Below are 17,378 nucleotides of genomic sequence, written 5' to 3' on the forward strand. Positions count from 1 at the left end.
TACTGGGGAGCCAGCCTGAAACCTGAGCATATGTCCTGACTAGGAATCAAACCGATGAACTCTTGGTGCATGGGATAATGCTCAACCAAATGAACCACAAAGGCCAGGGTTTTTCTAAACTACTTTTTAATAGGATCTGTGAAACATACTGAAAAGCACAGAAAACTCACCTGATCCAAGAAATTTATGAAGTTTATGAATCCAAGTTAGTCCAACACTATGTACACCAGCTTCATGAGTACAGTGATATCTTGAGGGACACTTGGGATCTGCAAATGGAATCATTAATGATATAAAGTAAGCCAGTGGAAAACTGAAAATATTCACCCCAGCAGCCCAAAAACACGTTTTCTGATGAAAATGATGGAAGATCAACAGGACATTTTTATTATGACACTATGTTAGGGGGTTTTTGAAATTTTAAAATCTGAATTTAACTTTCAAATATATTTTAGGTGTTTTAAAAAGTATGATGAATAAACACAATGCAAATGCATTATTTTCTAAACATTAACACAATAGAGTTCACCAAAATATAAACACTTGCTACCAGGTAATCATTTATGCCTTTGTTTACTTTTGTGCATTTATTTACAGGTATTCAAAATAAAATGACTAGGTCTGCAGAAAACTTATGCACACATCTACTTACATGAAATTGGTGAAGCAAGTGCACTCCTATAGTACAGGTACACTAAAAGACTTCGGTACAACTGGTTAGTAAATAGTTCTGTCATAAGACAGTAAGGCAGGTATGAAAGGTAAAGCTTTACTTGTCTTGATAATGTTGACTCACAGATAATTTTTAAGTTTATTTTAAGTTCTACTTCCAATTTTTGTTTGACAATCACTTATATTTATACTAAAAAATATGAGTAGCTATGCCCTAGCTGGTATGGCTCAGTTGATAGAGCACCAGCCTGTGGACTGAAGGGTCCCAGGTTCGATTCCCGGTCAAGGGCACATGCCCAGGTTGCAGGCTTGATTCCCAGTAGGGGATGTGCAGGAGGCAGCAAATCAATGATTCTGTCATTATTGATGTTTCTCTCTAACTCCCTCTCCCTTCCTCTCTGAAATCAATAAAAATATATTTTAAAAAATATATGATAAGTTATGTAATTTTAATGAAATTTTCTATACTTCTTTTGAGCCCTAGTATTAGTAAGACCATTCTGAGACTAAAAGAGGAGCTCTTAAATACTGATTATTATTTACAAACTAGTGGCCCAGTGCACGAATTTATGCACATTGAAAGGAAATTAATTAGAATATTTTAATATCACTATTCGCCCTTTCTCTATAATAGAAGTGTCAATCAAATTCATGATCAACAATGAGATGGAAACACACGCATGCAATTTACGCCAGTGAGAGCTTTATATGTACTGCACATGTACTAGTCAACTTAGCCTTTTATAGATATAGAATAAACTTGCTTAATTAGACCTGCTTTCTGATTTAGCTAAACTTTTTCCAGCCCAGTAAAGCACCCCAACTTCTCTTTCAGGTAATTGTCAGCAACACAGCAGTAAATATCAACACAAAGCAGATTATTATTGTAGATCACGCAGGGAGAACAAAGGGTAAAATATTTAACTGCAGCAGTGTTTGACTATATTCTGTGCAGTGAGAAAACCTAAAGTCATTTTCAAGGTCCATTATTTCTTCTATTCAGTCAGGTCAAGTTTCTAAACGTTCTAAATTTCTGTTTTCTGGCTAATGAAAAGAAAATAGGATTCCACTAAATCTCCTATCTACCTACTCCAGGACTTCTGTGAGGATCAAATGAGATGAGGCACGGGAAAATGCTTCACAGACATTTGGTTAAAGTGTGAAATATTTGTACCTGGCTATAAAGCAAGTCATATTCCTGGGCTGAAGAAACTCCAAGGAGGCTAGTTGTCACTAGGGAGAGGAAGCTGGGCGTTGCTACGTGACATCATTACCCAGACGAACACTTAGCATATTAGCCATATATATATGCTATATATATATATATATATATATATATATATATATATATATATATATAGACATATATTTCTGTGACTCAAGATTTTAAAAATATTAGATAACTAAATCAAGATATAGAAATAAGTATACACTAAAGCTGATTTAAGATGGTAACTGTCATCCATAAGCCCCTAAATTAACCGTTTGAGTCCCAAGCAGCGCAACTGCGCTGCTTGGTATTTCTCGACATAAAATAAAACAAGCGCTATCGCGCTGTTTGGGTCTTTTCGTACTCATTTAGAGAAAGCGCGGTTGCGCTGTTTGGGATTCTTCGACAGTGTTTTTCAATACCCCCTGGGACTCAAACAAATCGTATGTTTTCTCAACCTAAAATCTCAGCAGCGCAATTGCGCTGCTTGGGACTCAAACGGTTAAAAATTCCTTTTATCAGACAGCCTCACTTTCTTACTGTTGACTTTATAGTATGTACATGTTGTATAGTGGTTAAATTATTATTATCTTGTTTTATATGCTGGGGTTCTGCATAATACTCTGAAAAAAGCATTGTGCTGTAAGAAGTTTAAAAATTCCTGGTCTATGGCAATCATTTCTCTGAACAATAAATATTGAAAAGCTTCTTTTCATCTGCCCATACTTGAGACGTAAGGCTCAAATCATCAAGTCTACTATCGTGTAGAATGGCATTTCAAAATGTGCCTGTTGTGCTAAAGTCAGAAAAATGTAAATATTGGATGTAACAGGAATCTGTTATGAAAAAGAGGCAACATTAATATCTGAAGTAGGAAATTTAGATACCCCCCAACATGTTATATGTAGTTATTTCACTTATGTCATTAAAAATATGAATGTTTCAGTGATTGTAATATGCCTTACATACAATTTATGAACAAGTCAAGAATTAGTTTCACATATGAGAATGTTAATTCTCAGAAGAACTACGATAAAAATGCCTACATTTAAGATTTCCCAAAGATACACATCTGTACCTTTTTTTTAACTTTTAAAAAATTGACTGACTTTGGGTGGGGGAGAGAAGAAAGAGAGAGAGAGAAAAAGCATCAATTTGTTACTCAATTTATTTATGCATTCACTGGTTGATTCTTGTATGTGCCCTGACTAGAGATTGAACCCGCAACTGTGGTGTATCAAGATGACACTAACAAACTGAATTAGCTGGCCAGGGCACATATGTAGCTTTATAAGGAAACCAATTAGTTTATATTACTTTACCTTATAGGTTCAATTTCCTCATCTATAAAGCAAAGTTCTAAGACTTAATATATTTAGACTATCTCTCCCAATACTGTTTAATTAGACATACCCAATGAGTTCTCTTTCCTGGTTTATTATATAAAGACCCCTTAAATGTTTTGGCTATACTTTAATACAGAGTCAAAGTCATTATTACCAAACCTACCCAAAATGGTTAGTGGGACTCTAAGCAGATTATATCAGGCTGTTCTAAGACTGAACTCCCTCTCTCCACACTGCACAGAAGAAAACTTTGAAAGATACACCTAGTTATTCCAGGCTGAATAAGCTTTTGTTCCTCCTTCTTCACTGAGAAGACAAGATCTAGAGGAGACTCTGAGAAAGGGTGGAGGGGCAAATAAAATTACAGAATTTTTGTGTTAGAAGGGAACTTAAAGATCATTTGATGTTATCCCTATTGGTTTCAGACGAGAAAACTGAAGACCAAGGTTGAGTAAATGTCCACTACTATAGAGCCTATTAATGTTAGAGCTGTAACTAAAACCTAGGACACTCCAGACTTCTAGTCACACACTCCTTCCACTCAGCCACTCTGAACAACATGCTCTTTAACTGTCTCATCTGTTTATCCAAGACCTCCCTAGGTAAACAGAGATAAGTTGCCAGAATGATCTGGGACCAACCAGGTAAATTAAAACAAAAGAAAAAAAGATAAAAAGGGTAACATTCAAACTGGATCTGATTATAACAAGATGTGTTCTAAAAAATGAAAGATATTTTAAAGAGATATCTTAATATCAGTATATTATAATTTGATTTTTAAAGTTTATTAAAGTTTGTATATCCTTAAGTATTTGAAGCATGAAATATCTACCTTTGACTGAACCAGGAAAAATTCACTGTTATAAATGTGGGTAGATCCAGACTAAAGACCACTATTTTCAAACTTGGAAAATTTGCTCAGTCTTTCTTGGATCTATGACTAAAAGGACAAAAGAAGCCAGTCTAATTTTTAAAGCCTGGAACCACAGAACAAATAAATTATACAGGGACAGTCTATGACAGTTTTAGTATAAATATAATAAAATAAAAGAATTAAATTTAGTGAATATCCAAAACACTAATTTGAAAAATATATACACCCCTATGTTCACTGCAGTATTACTTACAATAGCCAAGATATGAAAGCAACCCAAATGCCCATCAACAGATGATGAAATAAAGAAGATGTGGTACATAAATACAATGGAATATTACTTGGCCATAAAAGAATAAAATCTTACCATTTTTGGCAACATGAATAGACTGAGAGAGTATTATGCTAAGTGAAGTAAGGCAGAAAAAGACAAATACTGTATGACTTCACTTACATGTGGACTGTAAAGAACAAACAAAACAGAAACAGATTCATAGATGAAGAGAATAAACTGAGGGTTGCCAGAGGGGAGGGGGATGGGTGAAAAAGATGAAGAGATGAAGAAAAGCAAATTGGTAGTCATAGAATAGTCATGAGTATCTAAAGTAAAGTATAGGGAATCTATATATATAAAAGGCTAATATGCAAAGTGTCCCCTAGGGAGTTTGACCGGGAGAATGGGAGTTCGATTGCTCGCTATGATGTGCGCTGACCACCAGGGGGTGGCACGGAACATGGCAGGCAACCAGCGGCGGGGTGCTGAGGGAGCCAGGGAAGGAGGAGGCAGGGAGGTGTGGGGGTGGGGAACATAATCGGCCCTCATCACAGGCCAGGCCTAGGGACCGTCCCGTGCATGAATTTCATGCACCGGGCCTCTAGTATAATCAGTAATATTGTACACGCTTGCCAGAATGGCTACCATTAATAAATCAATAAACAAGTGTTGGCAAGGATGTGGAGAAAAGGGAACCCTAGTACACTGTTGGTGGGAATGCAGACTGGTGCAGCCACTGTGGAACAGTAGGGAGGTTCCTCAAAAAATTAAAAATGGAACTGCTGTTTGACCCAGACATCCCCTTCTGGGAATATATCCTAAGAATTCCAAAACACCAATCAGAAAGGATATATGCACCCCTATATTCCTAGCAGCATTATTTATAATAGCTAAGATCTGGAAACAGCCCAAGTTCCCATCAGTAGATGAATGGATAAAAAAGCTGTGGTACACACACTGGCTGGTGTGGCTCAGTTGGTTGTGCAGCATCCCGTGCTCCAAAAAGTTGCCGGTTTGACTCCTGGTCAATGACACATGCCCAGGTTATGGGCTTGATCCCTAGTACAGGGTGTGCAGGAGGCAGCTGATCAATGTTACGCTCTCAGATGGATGTTTCTCTCTTGCTTTACCTTCCTCTATCTCTTAAAAATAAATGTTTTTTAAACTATTCTTTTTTTTTAAAAAAAGCTGTGGTACATTTACACAATGGAATGCTAATGTGGCTGTAAAAGACAGAGCTCTTACCCTTTGTGACACCATGGATGGACCGGGACATTATTATGCTAAGCAAAATATGCCAGTTAAAGAAAGATAAATATCACATGATCTCACTTATATGTGGAATCTAATGAACAAAATAAATTGATGAATAAAATAGGTCCAGAGGCATGGATGCATGGAACAAAATGACAGATCTCAAAGGGGAGGTGGGGGCGGAGGGATGGGAAGAGATTAACCAAAGAATATACTAGTATATGCATATATGTATAACTTATGGACACAGAAAATAGCGTGGGGAAGGTCTAAGGTGGAGGAAGGGAGACTGGGTGGACAGGGGCAAAGGCTGGAACCTGGGGGGCTTCCGTAATACTGTCATCAATTTTTAAAAATGTAAACAGAAAAATAAATAATAATGATGATATTGTAATAACTATGTGCCAATTGGGTACTAGAATTATTAGGGGCGGGTGTGGTGTCTTTTCTAACCACCTGAAACTAATATAAAATAAATAAAATGTAAATTGTAATTGAAAAAAATACTTTACCTTTGTGAAGTTTGATTGGACAAGAGAAGTCGGAATCAAAGGGATCCTCCTCTCCAGACGCCAGTTTCAGGGCAAGCTCCAACTCCACACACTCAAACACGTACAGAGAAGGAATGAGGTCAGTCCTGGAATCCCAGGACTTTTCTGACTGTAAAAAAAAGCATATTTTTAGTCTTTCATGTCTATGTGAAAATGTACACAATGAAAAACAAAAGCAAAAAGCTGGATCAAATAGTGCTTTCAAATTCTTAATTCCACCCCCTATTCTGACAGCGTCTTTATAGTCTTCAAAGAGAAAAAAGTCTCCCTTCTTTTAGAAAGACAGGAATAAGCAAGTCAGAGAAGAGCTAAATCAGTGACTCAAAAGTTCTTTATATTTGTCACCGAAGATTGCCAATTTGGTAGAGTCAAGAAAGAAATATATAGGTTGGTGGATCAAGTAAGTTGGGCACCTTCTAACTTCTTCCCATTTAAATTTTTAAGATTAACTTCGTTCAATAACCAAAATATATAGAGGTGTCAGATAACAAATGAAATGCCTCATCTAAGCATTTATGTTGGTACAGGATGTAAACTAGGTGCCAGAGATACAAATGTGCACACACACTAGGCTGACTTACTGTTTGGTCATCTTCTTCTTCGCCTTCCAGCACAACACAGTGATAGAGCATTCCTGACTCGGTAGCAATCACTAAGATGTTGGGGACACAGGGTAGGCAGAGTATAGCACAAGCATCATAACCATAGTTATCTTCAGCCGCAGGATGCATAGGCAATGGACCTAACAACTTTCCGATATTCCCAGGGCTAAAGAAAGAGTGAAACATATTTGGGTGAAAAAATACTGGTGCTGTAAGCTTTATTCTCTTTTCAAAATATACATACATGACAGCATGTTAAACCATTAACTATTATCTCTGTTCTGATGACTCTCAATTTTTTTCTTCTGAAATGTTGCTTCGGAGCTCCAGACCCACATATTTAATTGAATTAGATAAATACATTTACTGAGAGCTACATGACACCCCCACAGAACTGACATTTAACCAGAATTACTCTACCACGTGATACTAGTAAGTGTAACAATCCAAAGCTCTACTGAGAAATACAGAAAGGTACAAAAAAAGTGAGGTGTATAAAAATGGCATCACAGTCAGATCAGTGGAGAAAGTATATTCTGGGAAGGGGGGGTAAACACCCCAAGCTAGGGAGCAGCATATACAAAGTCCTGAGGCATGAAAGACAAGGAATTAGCAAGAAGGAAACTGAGCTTAGTGTGAGGGGAGGTGAAGTACAAAGTCTAAGGCAACAAAGAAGTGAAGCAGATTATCAGGACTGCCTTACAAAGCAGATGATCTCTATGGCATGTTAGAGAGCGCAGAGTCTATCTGCTGGGGGACAGTGTGTCGTTTGAGGTTTAAATCAAGAGGGATGGAGCTTCGCTCTACTAAGATTCATCTGGTAGTGAGAGTAGTGAGGAGAACGACATGGAGAGAACCTTTAAGAAGGACCCAGGCAGAAGATGATGAGGGTATGAAGGAAGGACAAGGGAATAGAGAGAAGGATGTATCAAGAAATTTTCATGTTAAAATCAATAAAATGTTGGAACTGGACTGATGTAAGATAATGTAGATGACTTTTAGGTTTGGGAATAAGATTATTAGGTAGATCATAGTGTAGACAAATGAGGGAGAGAGTAATAATGTTACACAAGTCTCTTGAGAGAGGTCATGTGTGGAAGGCAGAGAATACTTCTGTCAAGGAAAATGCAATTAGCAGTGAAGCCTTACCATTCTGCAATCTATCAAGCTCTTTAGTTTTTCTCATCTTTATAATTTTGCATTCTCTCTCTCTCTCTTCCCTATAACTACTTAAAAAAAAAAAAAAAAGAATTTACTGCGGTGATATTGGTTAATAAAATTATATGGGTTTCAGGTGTACAATTCTATTATATCCTCTTTCCCCCAAATTAGCTGCCCTTCCTGATCTCAGTATTTATTAATGGCTCACTACCATATCCAAACAATAACTAAGTCTTATTGATCCTTCCTTTGTAGTATCTGCTATGTTCATTTCTCCCTTTGCATTACAACCATCGCAGTTCTAACTCTTGTAGACTTTTAAGATAAATTTTACAACAGCTTCTTTAAAAGTCTCTCTGAAAAACAAAAACAAAAACAAAAACAAAAACAAAAACAAATGCCTGGCCAGTGTGGCTCAATGTTGGAGCTTCGACCAATGAACCAGGAGGTCATGGTTTGATTCCTGATCAGGGCACATGTCCGGGTTGTAGGCTCGAACCCAGTGTGGGGCGTGCAGGAGGTGGCGGATCAATGATTATCTCTTATCATTGATGTTTCTATCTCTCTCCCTCTCCCTGAAATTAGTAATAAAAAAAAAATTTTTTAAAGTCTCTCTGCTCCAGTCCCTTCCCTAACCAATTATTTTATCTTCTCCTGCTGAGAAACCATCACTACATTCTTACTACCCCATTCCTACAGAAAAGACCCACATTCCTTAACTAGGTGTTTAAATCCATCATTTTCTCCCTGGGCAGATATTTCTAGCTTTATCATTTAATTTTCCCTACCAGAATCCTCTCCTCTAGCCCCAAATGTCTCATTGAACCTTGAATGACACTTGCATTTTTTACTTTCATACTCTACTTCATGCTTCCCTGGTAATTAAAATGCTCTTACCCTTTCTTGATGCTTCATTTAATCCTGCATTAGACCTTTAAGTCCCACATAACATCAGTGCTTCTCTATGAAAATTTCTGTAACTTCTTCAATCAGAATAATCTCTCCTTCTTCTGGGTTCTTACTGTCTTTGTACTGATGTGGTAATTATCTTTTCTTGTGTATGTATGTCTTTTTCCCACAGCTGGGACGTAAGACACCAGATTACCATGTCTAACCACCCCCACAATATATTGTTCATATGATACACAATAAATGCTTTTTTGGTTGACTACACTTTGTGAAAACAAATTCAGTCTTATCTTAAGTGATTATCCAAGAATACTATGGCATTTTCCCATATTGATATGAGTAAATGAAAGGTCCTATGATCTGTACCAGATCTTTCTCCAAATGGTGCAAGCCAAGCAACACCTTCCACAATTCAAAAACAGATCCCACATCAAACCATGGCAATACATACATACATACATAAATAAATAACTCCAACTATGACAATAAATAAGTAAATAAGTTGAACTATGACAATCTCTACTGGAGCACAAGCTGGGCTTTCATTTAGATGGGTCACTTCCTCAACTTACCTGTGTAACAGACTAACATATGTAAGGAAAGTCTCTCCATTCTCATATAAGATGTACAGTGGGTATGCCACTACTTCATCTTTGCCTTTTTGTCCAAAAATATTCTTCGGGATGGCTGCCAATGGCCCAAAGTCAAATGCAACTGCTGTTTCTCCTAGAGATGCAGTATATGCCCTCCTGAAAAGAGATTTAAAAACCAACTTGTTGAAAAAAAAATCAAAATGTCTAATAATAGGAGATGGGATGGAAGTGTAGTCAACCAATAGAGAATACCAAAAAACTATGATTATAAAGAATGTGAAGCAACATTGGAAAATCCTCATAAAATTAAGTGAAGAAGGCCATAAAATTATATAATGCTACTTTAATTATAAAGACACACAATAATAAAAATATACACATAGAGATATGCACAAACACAAATAAGAAACAGGAAGAAAACATCAATAGTTACACCTGAATAGTAGGATGCATTTACTCCACAAATATTTACTAAGTATCTGCTCTGTGCCAGGTTCTGTTGCAAGTTCTAGGAATACACCAGTGAATTAAACAAGGACCTGCTCTTTAGTAATAGAGACCTACAACAGAGAAGTAAACACATAACACAAAGTCAGAAAATGATGCTATGAAGAAAATAAAGGAGGGTAAGAGGGTACTGATGGAGGTGCTGTTTTTTAGAGGAGGTGGTCTGAAAGGATTCTGGTAAGAGGATACTTGAGACTTTAAGGAAGCAACGGAGCACATCTGGGTTACGTAGGGAAGCAGTTGAGGCAGAGGGAAGGACACATGCAAGGCTCTAAGGTGGGAAGGTGGTTAATGGTGTCTAAGGAATGGCAAAGAGACCAAGGTGGTTAAAGTTAGAGAGCCAAGGCACAGAGGGAGAAATGAAGCTGGAGAGGGGGCAGTCAATGGAGTATGGAGAGCAAGAAAGTAGAATGATCTGATTTACACCCAAAGTATCACTCTGGTTGCTATATTGAGTTCAGACAATAGGAGACTACAAAAGATTTCATTTTCTTAATACTTCACTATAGTTTTCCCAATTTTCTATAATAAATATACATTATCTTTTTTAAAAAATATATATTTTATTGATTTTTTACAGAGAGGAAGGGAGAGGGAGAGAGAGTTAGAAACATCAATCGGCTGCCTCTTGCACACCCCCCACTGGGGATAGGCCCTCAACCAAGGTACATGCCCTTGACCGGAATCGAACCTGGGACCCCTGAGTCCGCAGGCCGACGCTGTATCCGCCGAGCCAAACCGGTTAGGGCTATACATTATCTTTATAATCAGAAAAGATAAATGATAAAACATGCTGTTTTTATAATTTTAAAATTTAGTGTAATTGATTATTCAAAGATTCCAGAGTAATACAAGGTTAATGAATATGGTTAAAATAAAACCACAATTTCATACAGATGATAATCAACATCATTCTAAGTAAGGTATTATAAGTACCATATCATAGTTTTTTTTATCACATGGAAAGGTATATGGTTATCAGAAAGCTAAAAATGAGAAATCCCAATATCCAGAATAAAAGAACTGCGTGAGTTAAACTAAAAAATTAAGACAATAAATGGGAACAAACAGACATAGAAATTAAAGAGACTTAAACTTCAAAGCCATTAAAACTTAGTGGGAACTTATCAAATTTAGTATTATTTCTAATTATCTATCTAATAATGATAATTGGTATCAATTAATAAGGACTTATCTGTGCCAAGACCCATGCTAAGTACTTTTAATGCATAGTCTCATTTATTCTGCACAATAATCCTAATGAGCACTATTATTATTACTTTTTGTCTGTTATAAGTATTGCTACCCTAGATTATTTTAAAAAAATTTTTTCCCTTTATTGATTAAGGTATTACAAATGTGTCCTTATCCTCCCATTGTCCCCCCACGCCCCCACTCATGCCCTCACCCCGCACTGTCTATATCCATTGGTTAGGCTTATGTGCATGCATACAAGTCCTTTGGTTGATCTCTCCCCCTTAGCCCCACCCTCCTCTGCCTTCCCTCTGAGGTTTGAGCATCTGATCGATGCTTCTCTGTCTCTAGATCTATTTTTGTTCATTGGTTTATGTTGTTCATTATAATCCACAAATGAGTGAGATCATGTGATATTTATCTTTCTCTGACTTATTTCACTTAGCATAATGCAGCCACTGTGGAGAAGAGTATGGAGTTTCCTCAAAAAGCTAAAATTGGAAATCCCATTTGACCAAGTGATCCCACTTCTAGGAATATATCCCAAGAAACCAGAAACACCAATCAGAAAGGATATATGCACCCCTATGTTCATAGCAGCACAATTTACAATAGCTAAGATTTGGAATCAGACTATTATTATTTTTTATATTTGTGGAATAGTTATGGAAATGAAGCTTAATGCAACTTAGTAATTTGCTCAAATGCCACAGCTGACAAGTGGAAGAGCTGAGATTAGAAGCTAGTTGTGTTGACACCAGAGCCAAAGCTCTGAACATGGCTCTCTTGCCTCTCATCTAGACATGTGTCTGTCAGAAGAAGGTATAAGCTATGGAAGCACCGCAGGGGAGAAAATGTCCTGATACCAGAACAGGGCCTGTCACTTCCCAGAGGCAGTTATTTCCCTATTTTGGAGATGGACACACTGAAACTGAAGTAGCTGCTGCTGTAAGACATTAGAATCATTTAACTGAAACTTTCAATTCTGGTGCTATCAAAGTGATCCCAGGTTGATGGCAACCTCTAACTCCTAGTAGAAGCTGATGAAAATCCTCTATGAAGGAACACACCCCAATTTGTGCTCTTAATATTCCCAAACATCAGTTCAATAATAAACTGAATTAAAGACTTACATTAAGACCCCAAACCATAAAACTCCTAGAAGAAAACATGGGCAGTAAACTCTCTGACATTGCTCTTAGTGATATATATATTTTTTGATACAACGGAAACAAAGAAAAAATAAACAAATGGGACTACATTAAACTAAAAAGGTTTTTTTAAAAATTCTCACCTGAGGATACTTTTCTAAAAAAATTGATTTGAGAGAGAGAGGAAGGGGGAGAGAAAGAGAAGGGAAGGGAGACGGGTGGGGTGAGGGGGTTATCAATGTGAGAAAGAAATATAGATTGGTTGCCTCCTGCATGCTCTCCGACCAGGGAGATCTAATCCCCATCCTAGGTATGTGGCCTGACCAGGAATCAAACCCACTACCCTTTGGTATACCAAACAATGTTCCAACAAACTGAGCCACCTGGTCAGGGAAAACTAAAAAGTTTTTACACAGCAAAGGAAACAAGCAAAACAAAAAGACAACTTACCAACTGGGAGAAGATATTAGCCAGATACATACGATATGTGGTTAATATCCCAAATTTATAAAAAAAACTCTTACAACTTAACATATAATACACAAAAAAATCCAATTTAAAAAATGCCAGAGGACCTAAACAAACCCTCCAAAGATGACATACAGGTGGCCCACAGACATATGAAAAGATGCTCAATGTCACTAATTACCAGAGAAATTAAAACCACATGAGTTATCACTTCACTCCTGTCAGAATGGCTATCATCAAAAAATCAATAAACGACAAGTGTAGGCAAGGATGTGGAGAAAACTCTTGGGTCTTATTGGTAGGATTGCAAATTGGTGCAGTCCCTATGGAAAAGAGTATGAAGGTTCCTAAAAAAATTTAAAATAGTACAAAAAAAAAAAAAAAAGGAAAAGTAATAATAAAAACCCAGCAATTCCACTTCTGGGTTTCTATCTAAAGAAACCAAGAAAGATATATGCACCCCTATGTACATACGTAATAGCCAAGATATGGAAGCATCTCAAGTGCCCATCAATAGACAAATAGATAAAAAAGTTGTGGTACAGATATACAATGGAATATCACTCGACCATAAAAAGAGAATGAAATCCATTTGTAACAACATGGAAGAACTGAGAGGGTATTATGCTAAGCGAAGTAAGTCTGACAGACAAAGACACACTGTAGGTGATCATGTGTGGTAGTCACCAGAAAGATTGATCAGGAGGCCAGAGGAATCGGGTTTGTGAGTTCAAGAGTGACTGGGTTAGTGGTCAAAGTAGCCAGGAACTTGCCTCTGTAGTGGATAAGAAAACATAAAAGCCAGGGTCACAGGGGAATCAGAAGGGCTATCTATGTTCCACTCCAGGTTCTGGGATACTGGTTGCTGGTCTGGGAGTTCAGCAATCGGCTGAGTGAATGAATAGCTGGTAGGCCTCTACCCCAACACTCTCACCTTTCACCTTTTCTGTACTTTGCAATATTAAAATTTATTCTATTATTCAAGATACAACATGGAGTCAGTTTCAGCCACTCACATTTCCAAACTTTCTTGAAAAATATATCAAGCTAGTAGTTACAAAGATATTCAGATTTGTAACTTCTTGTTATTTAGTCACATTGCTTTCTTTTGCTTATTTCTCACCTTACCAAAAGCATGCTAAAGTCACCCCTGGAAAATTTGCAATCTCTATTAAAATTGCATTTATAACCTCAATAACCTCATTTGAAAAGTATATCATGACACAAATAAAAACTTACCCTTTATTGAGTATTAGACTTTCCTCTTCTGCTTCTGAAAGTACGATGACCTTAGTGGGTGTCTGGGGCTCACGTAGAGAGTAAATTCTAACAATCAAAAGAGAAGGAAGCCAGCACTTAAAATTCTTTCATTTCCCAAAATTGTCCTTTCTTCTATATCTAGTCAGTTCTTGAGAATTTTCCTACCAGTTATCACAACCATTTCTTTGTCAAAGATCTTGCTGTTACTGACAAAGTAGGTACTTCATTTGTTCTTTAACATTAGGAGGTTTCCTTGGGACCTGAAGAAATATTCTCCATCCTTACCCAAACTCTTTATTAGCCTACTCCATGGCATTGCACCTGTCTCTTCCATCCTAAATCCTTAGCCATACTCACCTTGTCTAGTCATCTCACTACTGCCCCTAAGTTTGCCAGCTTCCCTTCAAATATACCCATCTTCCTCGGCCTGTTAGACAACAAATCTCACTAGAGAAGGAACTACATCTCACTATTTTGACCAGCAGAGTGAGTGATGTGTAGCCTACAATACATGTTTCTGTGATATAAAAACTATCACGCATCCCTATTTTCTCAAGGAAAGTTTAAAACTGAAAAAAAGATTTTTACCAAATCACTTTAATGTAAAATAACTTAAATTTTCACAGCATATAATGGCTACTGTTAAAAGGAGAAAGAACTTTCAAAAGGTCAGTATTATTAGAAATCCAATGTCTCTTACGAAGTCTTTTTACAAATTAATAAAATTAATCACTTATTTTGTCTGACCCACTAAGGATTTTAAAACTCAGTCTGTTCCATTACCAATAAAATACCATCTTATAAATATTTTAAATGAAAATTTGATCCAGTTGAACACACATTCACTGTGGTCTTCCTATAAACTTTACTGACTTCAAAATATACATAAGCACAAAACAGTATATATTGTAATGGGGAATAGTGAAAAAGTAAATGCAACAGACATTGTGGGAATTTCTTGTTGCCCTGAAATTGTCAACAAAATCCACAGCTTAGGAAAAGAGAAGTGCTAAATACCCCATGTCTAAAAAAGAACCTTTATAATAATTGAGGCCAGATACTTCCTTTAAGGCTTAAGTGAGGAAGGCCTAGACCAGTGATGGTGAATCTATGACACACGTGTCAGAGGTGACACGCAAACTCATTTTTTTGGTTGATTTTTCTTTGTTAAGTGGCATTTAAATATATAAAATAAATATAAAAAATGTAAGTCTTTGTTTTACTATGGTTACAAAGATCAAAAAATTTCTATATGTGACACGGCACCAGAGTTAAGTTAGGGTTTTTCAAAATGCTGACACGCCGAGCTCAAAAGGTTCGCCATCACTGGCCTAGACTATACTATCTCCCACTGTTTCCTTTTCCAGCATACATAAAAGGAAGACTAAGACAGAGGGTGTCAAGAGTCCTTAGGAGTACAGTACAATATTTGTAATGGGAGGTAATCCCTCCTTCTTTCTTTATCCCCAACTCCAAAACCAAATGGGTAGACAGGGAAGGCTCTAAGAGAAAGTGAGATTTAGGAGTGCCTGTAATAAAGGGAGATCAGTATCTCATTTGAGTTGAATGCCAGATGTGTTGCAGAAAACTACAGGCCACAGAGGGAATTCTTGGGCAAAACTGACATTCCATATCCTAGGGTTGGGGGCATGTGCTCACTATGTGGTATCTAATATGAACATATCTGAAGGAGGGAGGCTGGCACAGCATAAGAAAGGACCATGGGATAGTCTCTGTGGTCCCTGGAGGGCAAGGAAAAGGATCTTGGCAGTTACCATGACTCCATATGAACGACCAAAAAGTTTAAGTAGAGAAGGGAGGAATATCAAGTTTGGGGCTACTCTTGAGAGTGGGTTCAGGGCATGGACAGCTAATAGAGCCAATGGGAAACAGCTCCTTAATGATGGAGGGAGCTGCCCCAGAAAACACATACACCCCATTGGTGCAGAGACTAGCACATCAACAGGCCACCAGCAGCAGGTGGAACTCAATTAATCTAGAATCAGGGATATGTCCCCCACCCTTCTGCCCCATCACTGACAGATAACCAGTTAGGTAAGATGTTTGCCTCAGCTGCCCCATGCTTCCTACTCCCACTATCAAGGAGTTACACCCAGAGGAGGCAGCCCCCTCCTTATACTTCACCTCTACCTCAAGGTGAGTCAAAGAGCAGATCATGCCCTCTCCACTCATTTCAGATGCCTCAAGGTCTGACCTGTGATAGGCCCAGTATAGTTTTGAAATAGATTTGAGATCGGAGTTTTAAATGGACTTAGTTTTTATACCTAAAAGTAACCAGAAAGCTATGAGATCTGTATAAGGTGCCATTACGGGATCAAGCATTCAGTACAGAAGGAAGGTTTGGCAGAGCACAGTTAAAAGCAATGATTAAGAAAAATAAAACTGGAGGTATTTGTATCTCAGTTAGTAGAATCTCCCCATCAACTTTTTACATAAGGCAGATACAGAAAGTTAACTGATAAAAGAAATCTGTAGTTTTAGAGCATTTAATCATCGAGTACAAAACCTGAAAGGGACTTTAGAAATGATTAAATCTGCTCATTTTATAAACTGGAAACTAATACTCCCTATAAAGAAGCTTGAGATCTCAAAGACAGAAGTGGCATTGGGACAAGAATTCAATCTCTCTATTCCCAATTATATTCTCTTTCTCCTGTCACATTACCACCAAAATGGTGACATAAAGAAAATAGTTTGTGGAAGATTATTTTATCAGTGCTTACAAATCAGATTAGGATAGGAGAGACTGGAAGATTTGAGAGGAAATAGCAGTAATTAAGGCATGTAAGTTAGGGCAGTTAGAATGTTGAGAATGGGGCTACAACAGCCATCATACAAAGCATTCTAACATCCAAGGACCCCTTTAGTGGTACCTTGAGCTATTAACTGGAAAACAGAAACAGAACTTCCCTATTCACAAAGCTGTAAGACATAAAAATAAACTTTACCTTATTACATTGTCTGATGTTAACAGAACTATGTGGGGATCCAGCATTTCACTTGGATACCAGGCAGCATGCTTTAGAGTCAGAGAGGTAGAACTGGTGAAAAATCTCTCAGCAATTGGAGTGGTACTAAAATAAAGACAACAATTTTCCAAAACATTTTGTAGCTCTTCGATGAAAAACATTCGAAAGGAAAACCTATTTTAACACTCTTTGCTCTGCTTTCCTTCAAATTTCTTTCACTTAAGTCTTGCTAGAAGAGCATTCAAAGCACCTACTCGATTAACATCAAAGAATCAAAATAAAAAGTATTTTTCAGATATATTACCTTATTTGATCTTTTTAGTAACCTTGTAAGAAAAATACAAGAGCAGATATTATCATTC

General features: G+C 37.2%; 1 protein-coding gene across 1 annotated transcript in view; it reads right to left on the minus strand.

The window, feature by feature from the left end:
- NUP88 (nucleoporin 88) overlaps nucleotides 1–17,378 on the minus strand; it is a 32,335-nt gene that overhangs the window by 8,971 nt on the left and 5,986 nt on the right. The window contains exons 3-8 of the mRNA XM_070393710.1: nucleotides 16,996–17,121; nucleotides 14,006–14,092; nucleotides 9,426–9,602; nucleotides 6,763–6,949; nucleotides 6,143–6,290; nucleotides 171–269 (exon numbers count right to left, since the gene is read on the minus strand). Coding sequence (XP_070249811.1) covers nucleotides 171–269; nucleotides 6,143–6,290; nucleotides 6,763–6,949; nucleotides 9,426–9,602; nucleotides 14,006–14,092; nucleotides 16,996–17,121 — 824 coding nt within the window. The remainder of the gene's footprint in view (nucleotides 1–170; nucleotides 270–6,142; nucleotides 6,291–6,762; nucleotides 6,950–9,425; nucleotides 9,603–14,005; nucleotides 14,093–16,995; nucleotides 17,122–17,378) is intronic.

The sequence above is a fragment of the Myotis yumanensis genome, unplaced genomic scaffold (genome assembly GCF_028538775.1).
Source record: "Myotis yumanensis isolate MYYU_CA2020_CCGP unplaced genomic scaffold, mMyoYum1.0.hap1 SCAF_16, whole genome shotgun sequence".
Lineage (NCBI taxonomy): Eukaryota > Metazoa > Chordata > Mammalia > Chiroptera > Vespertilionidae > Myotis > Myotis yumanensis.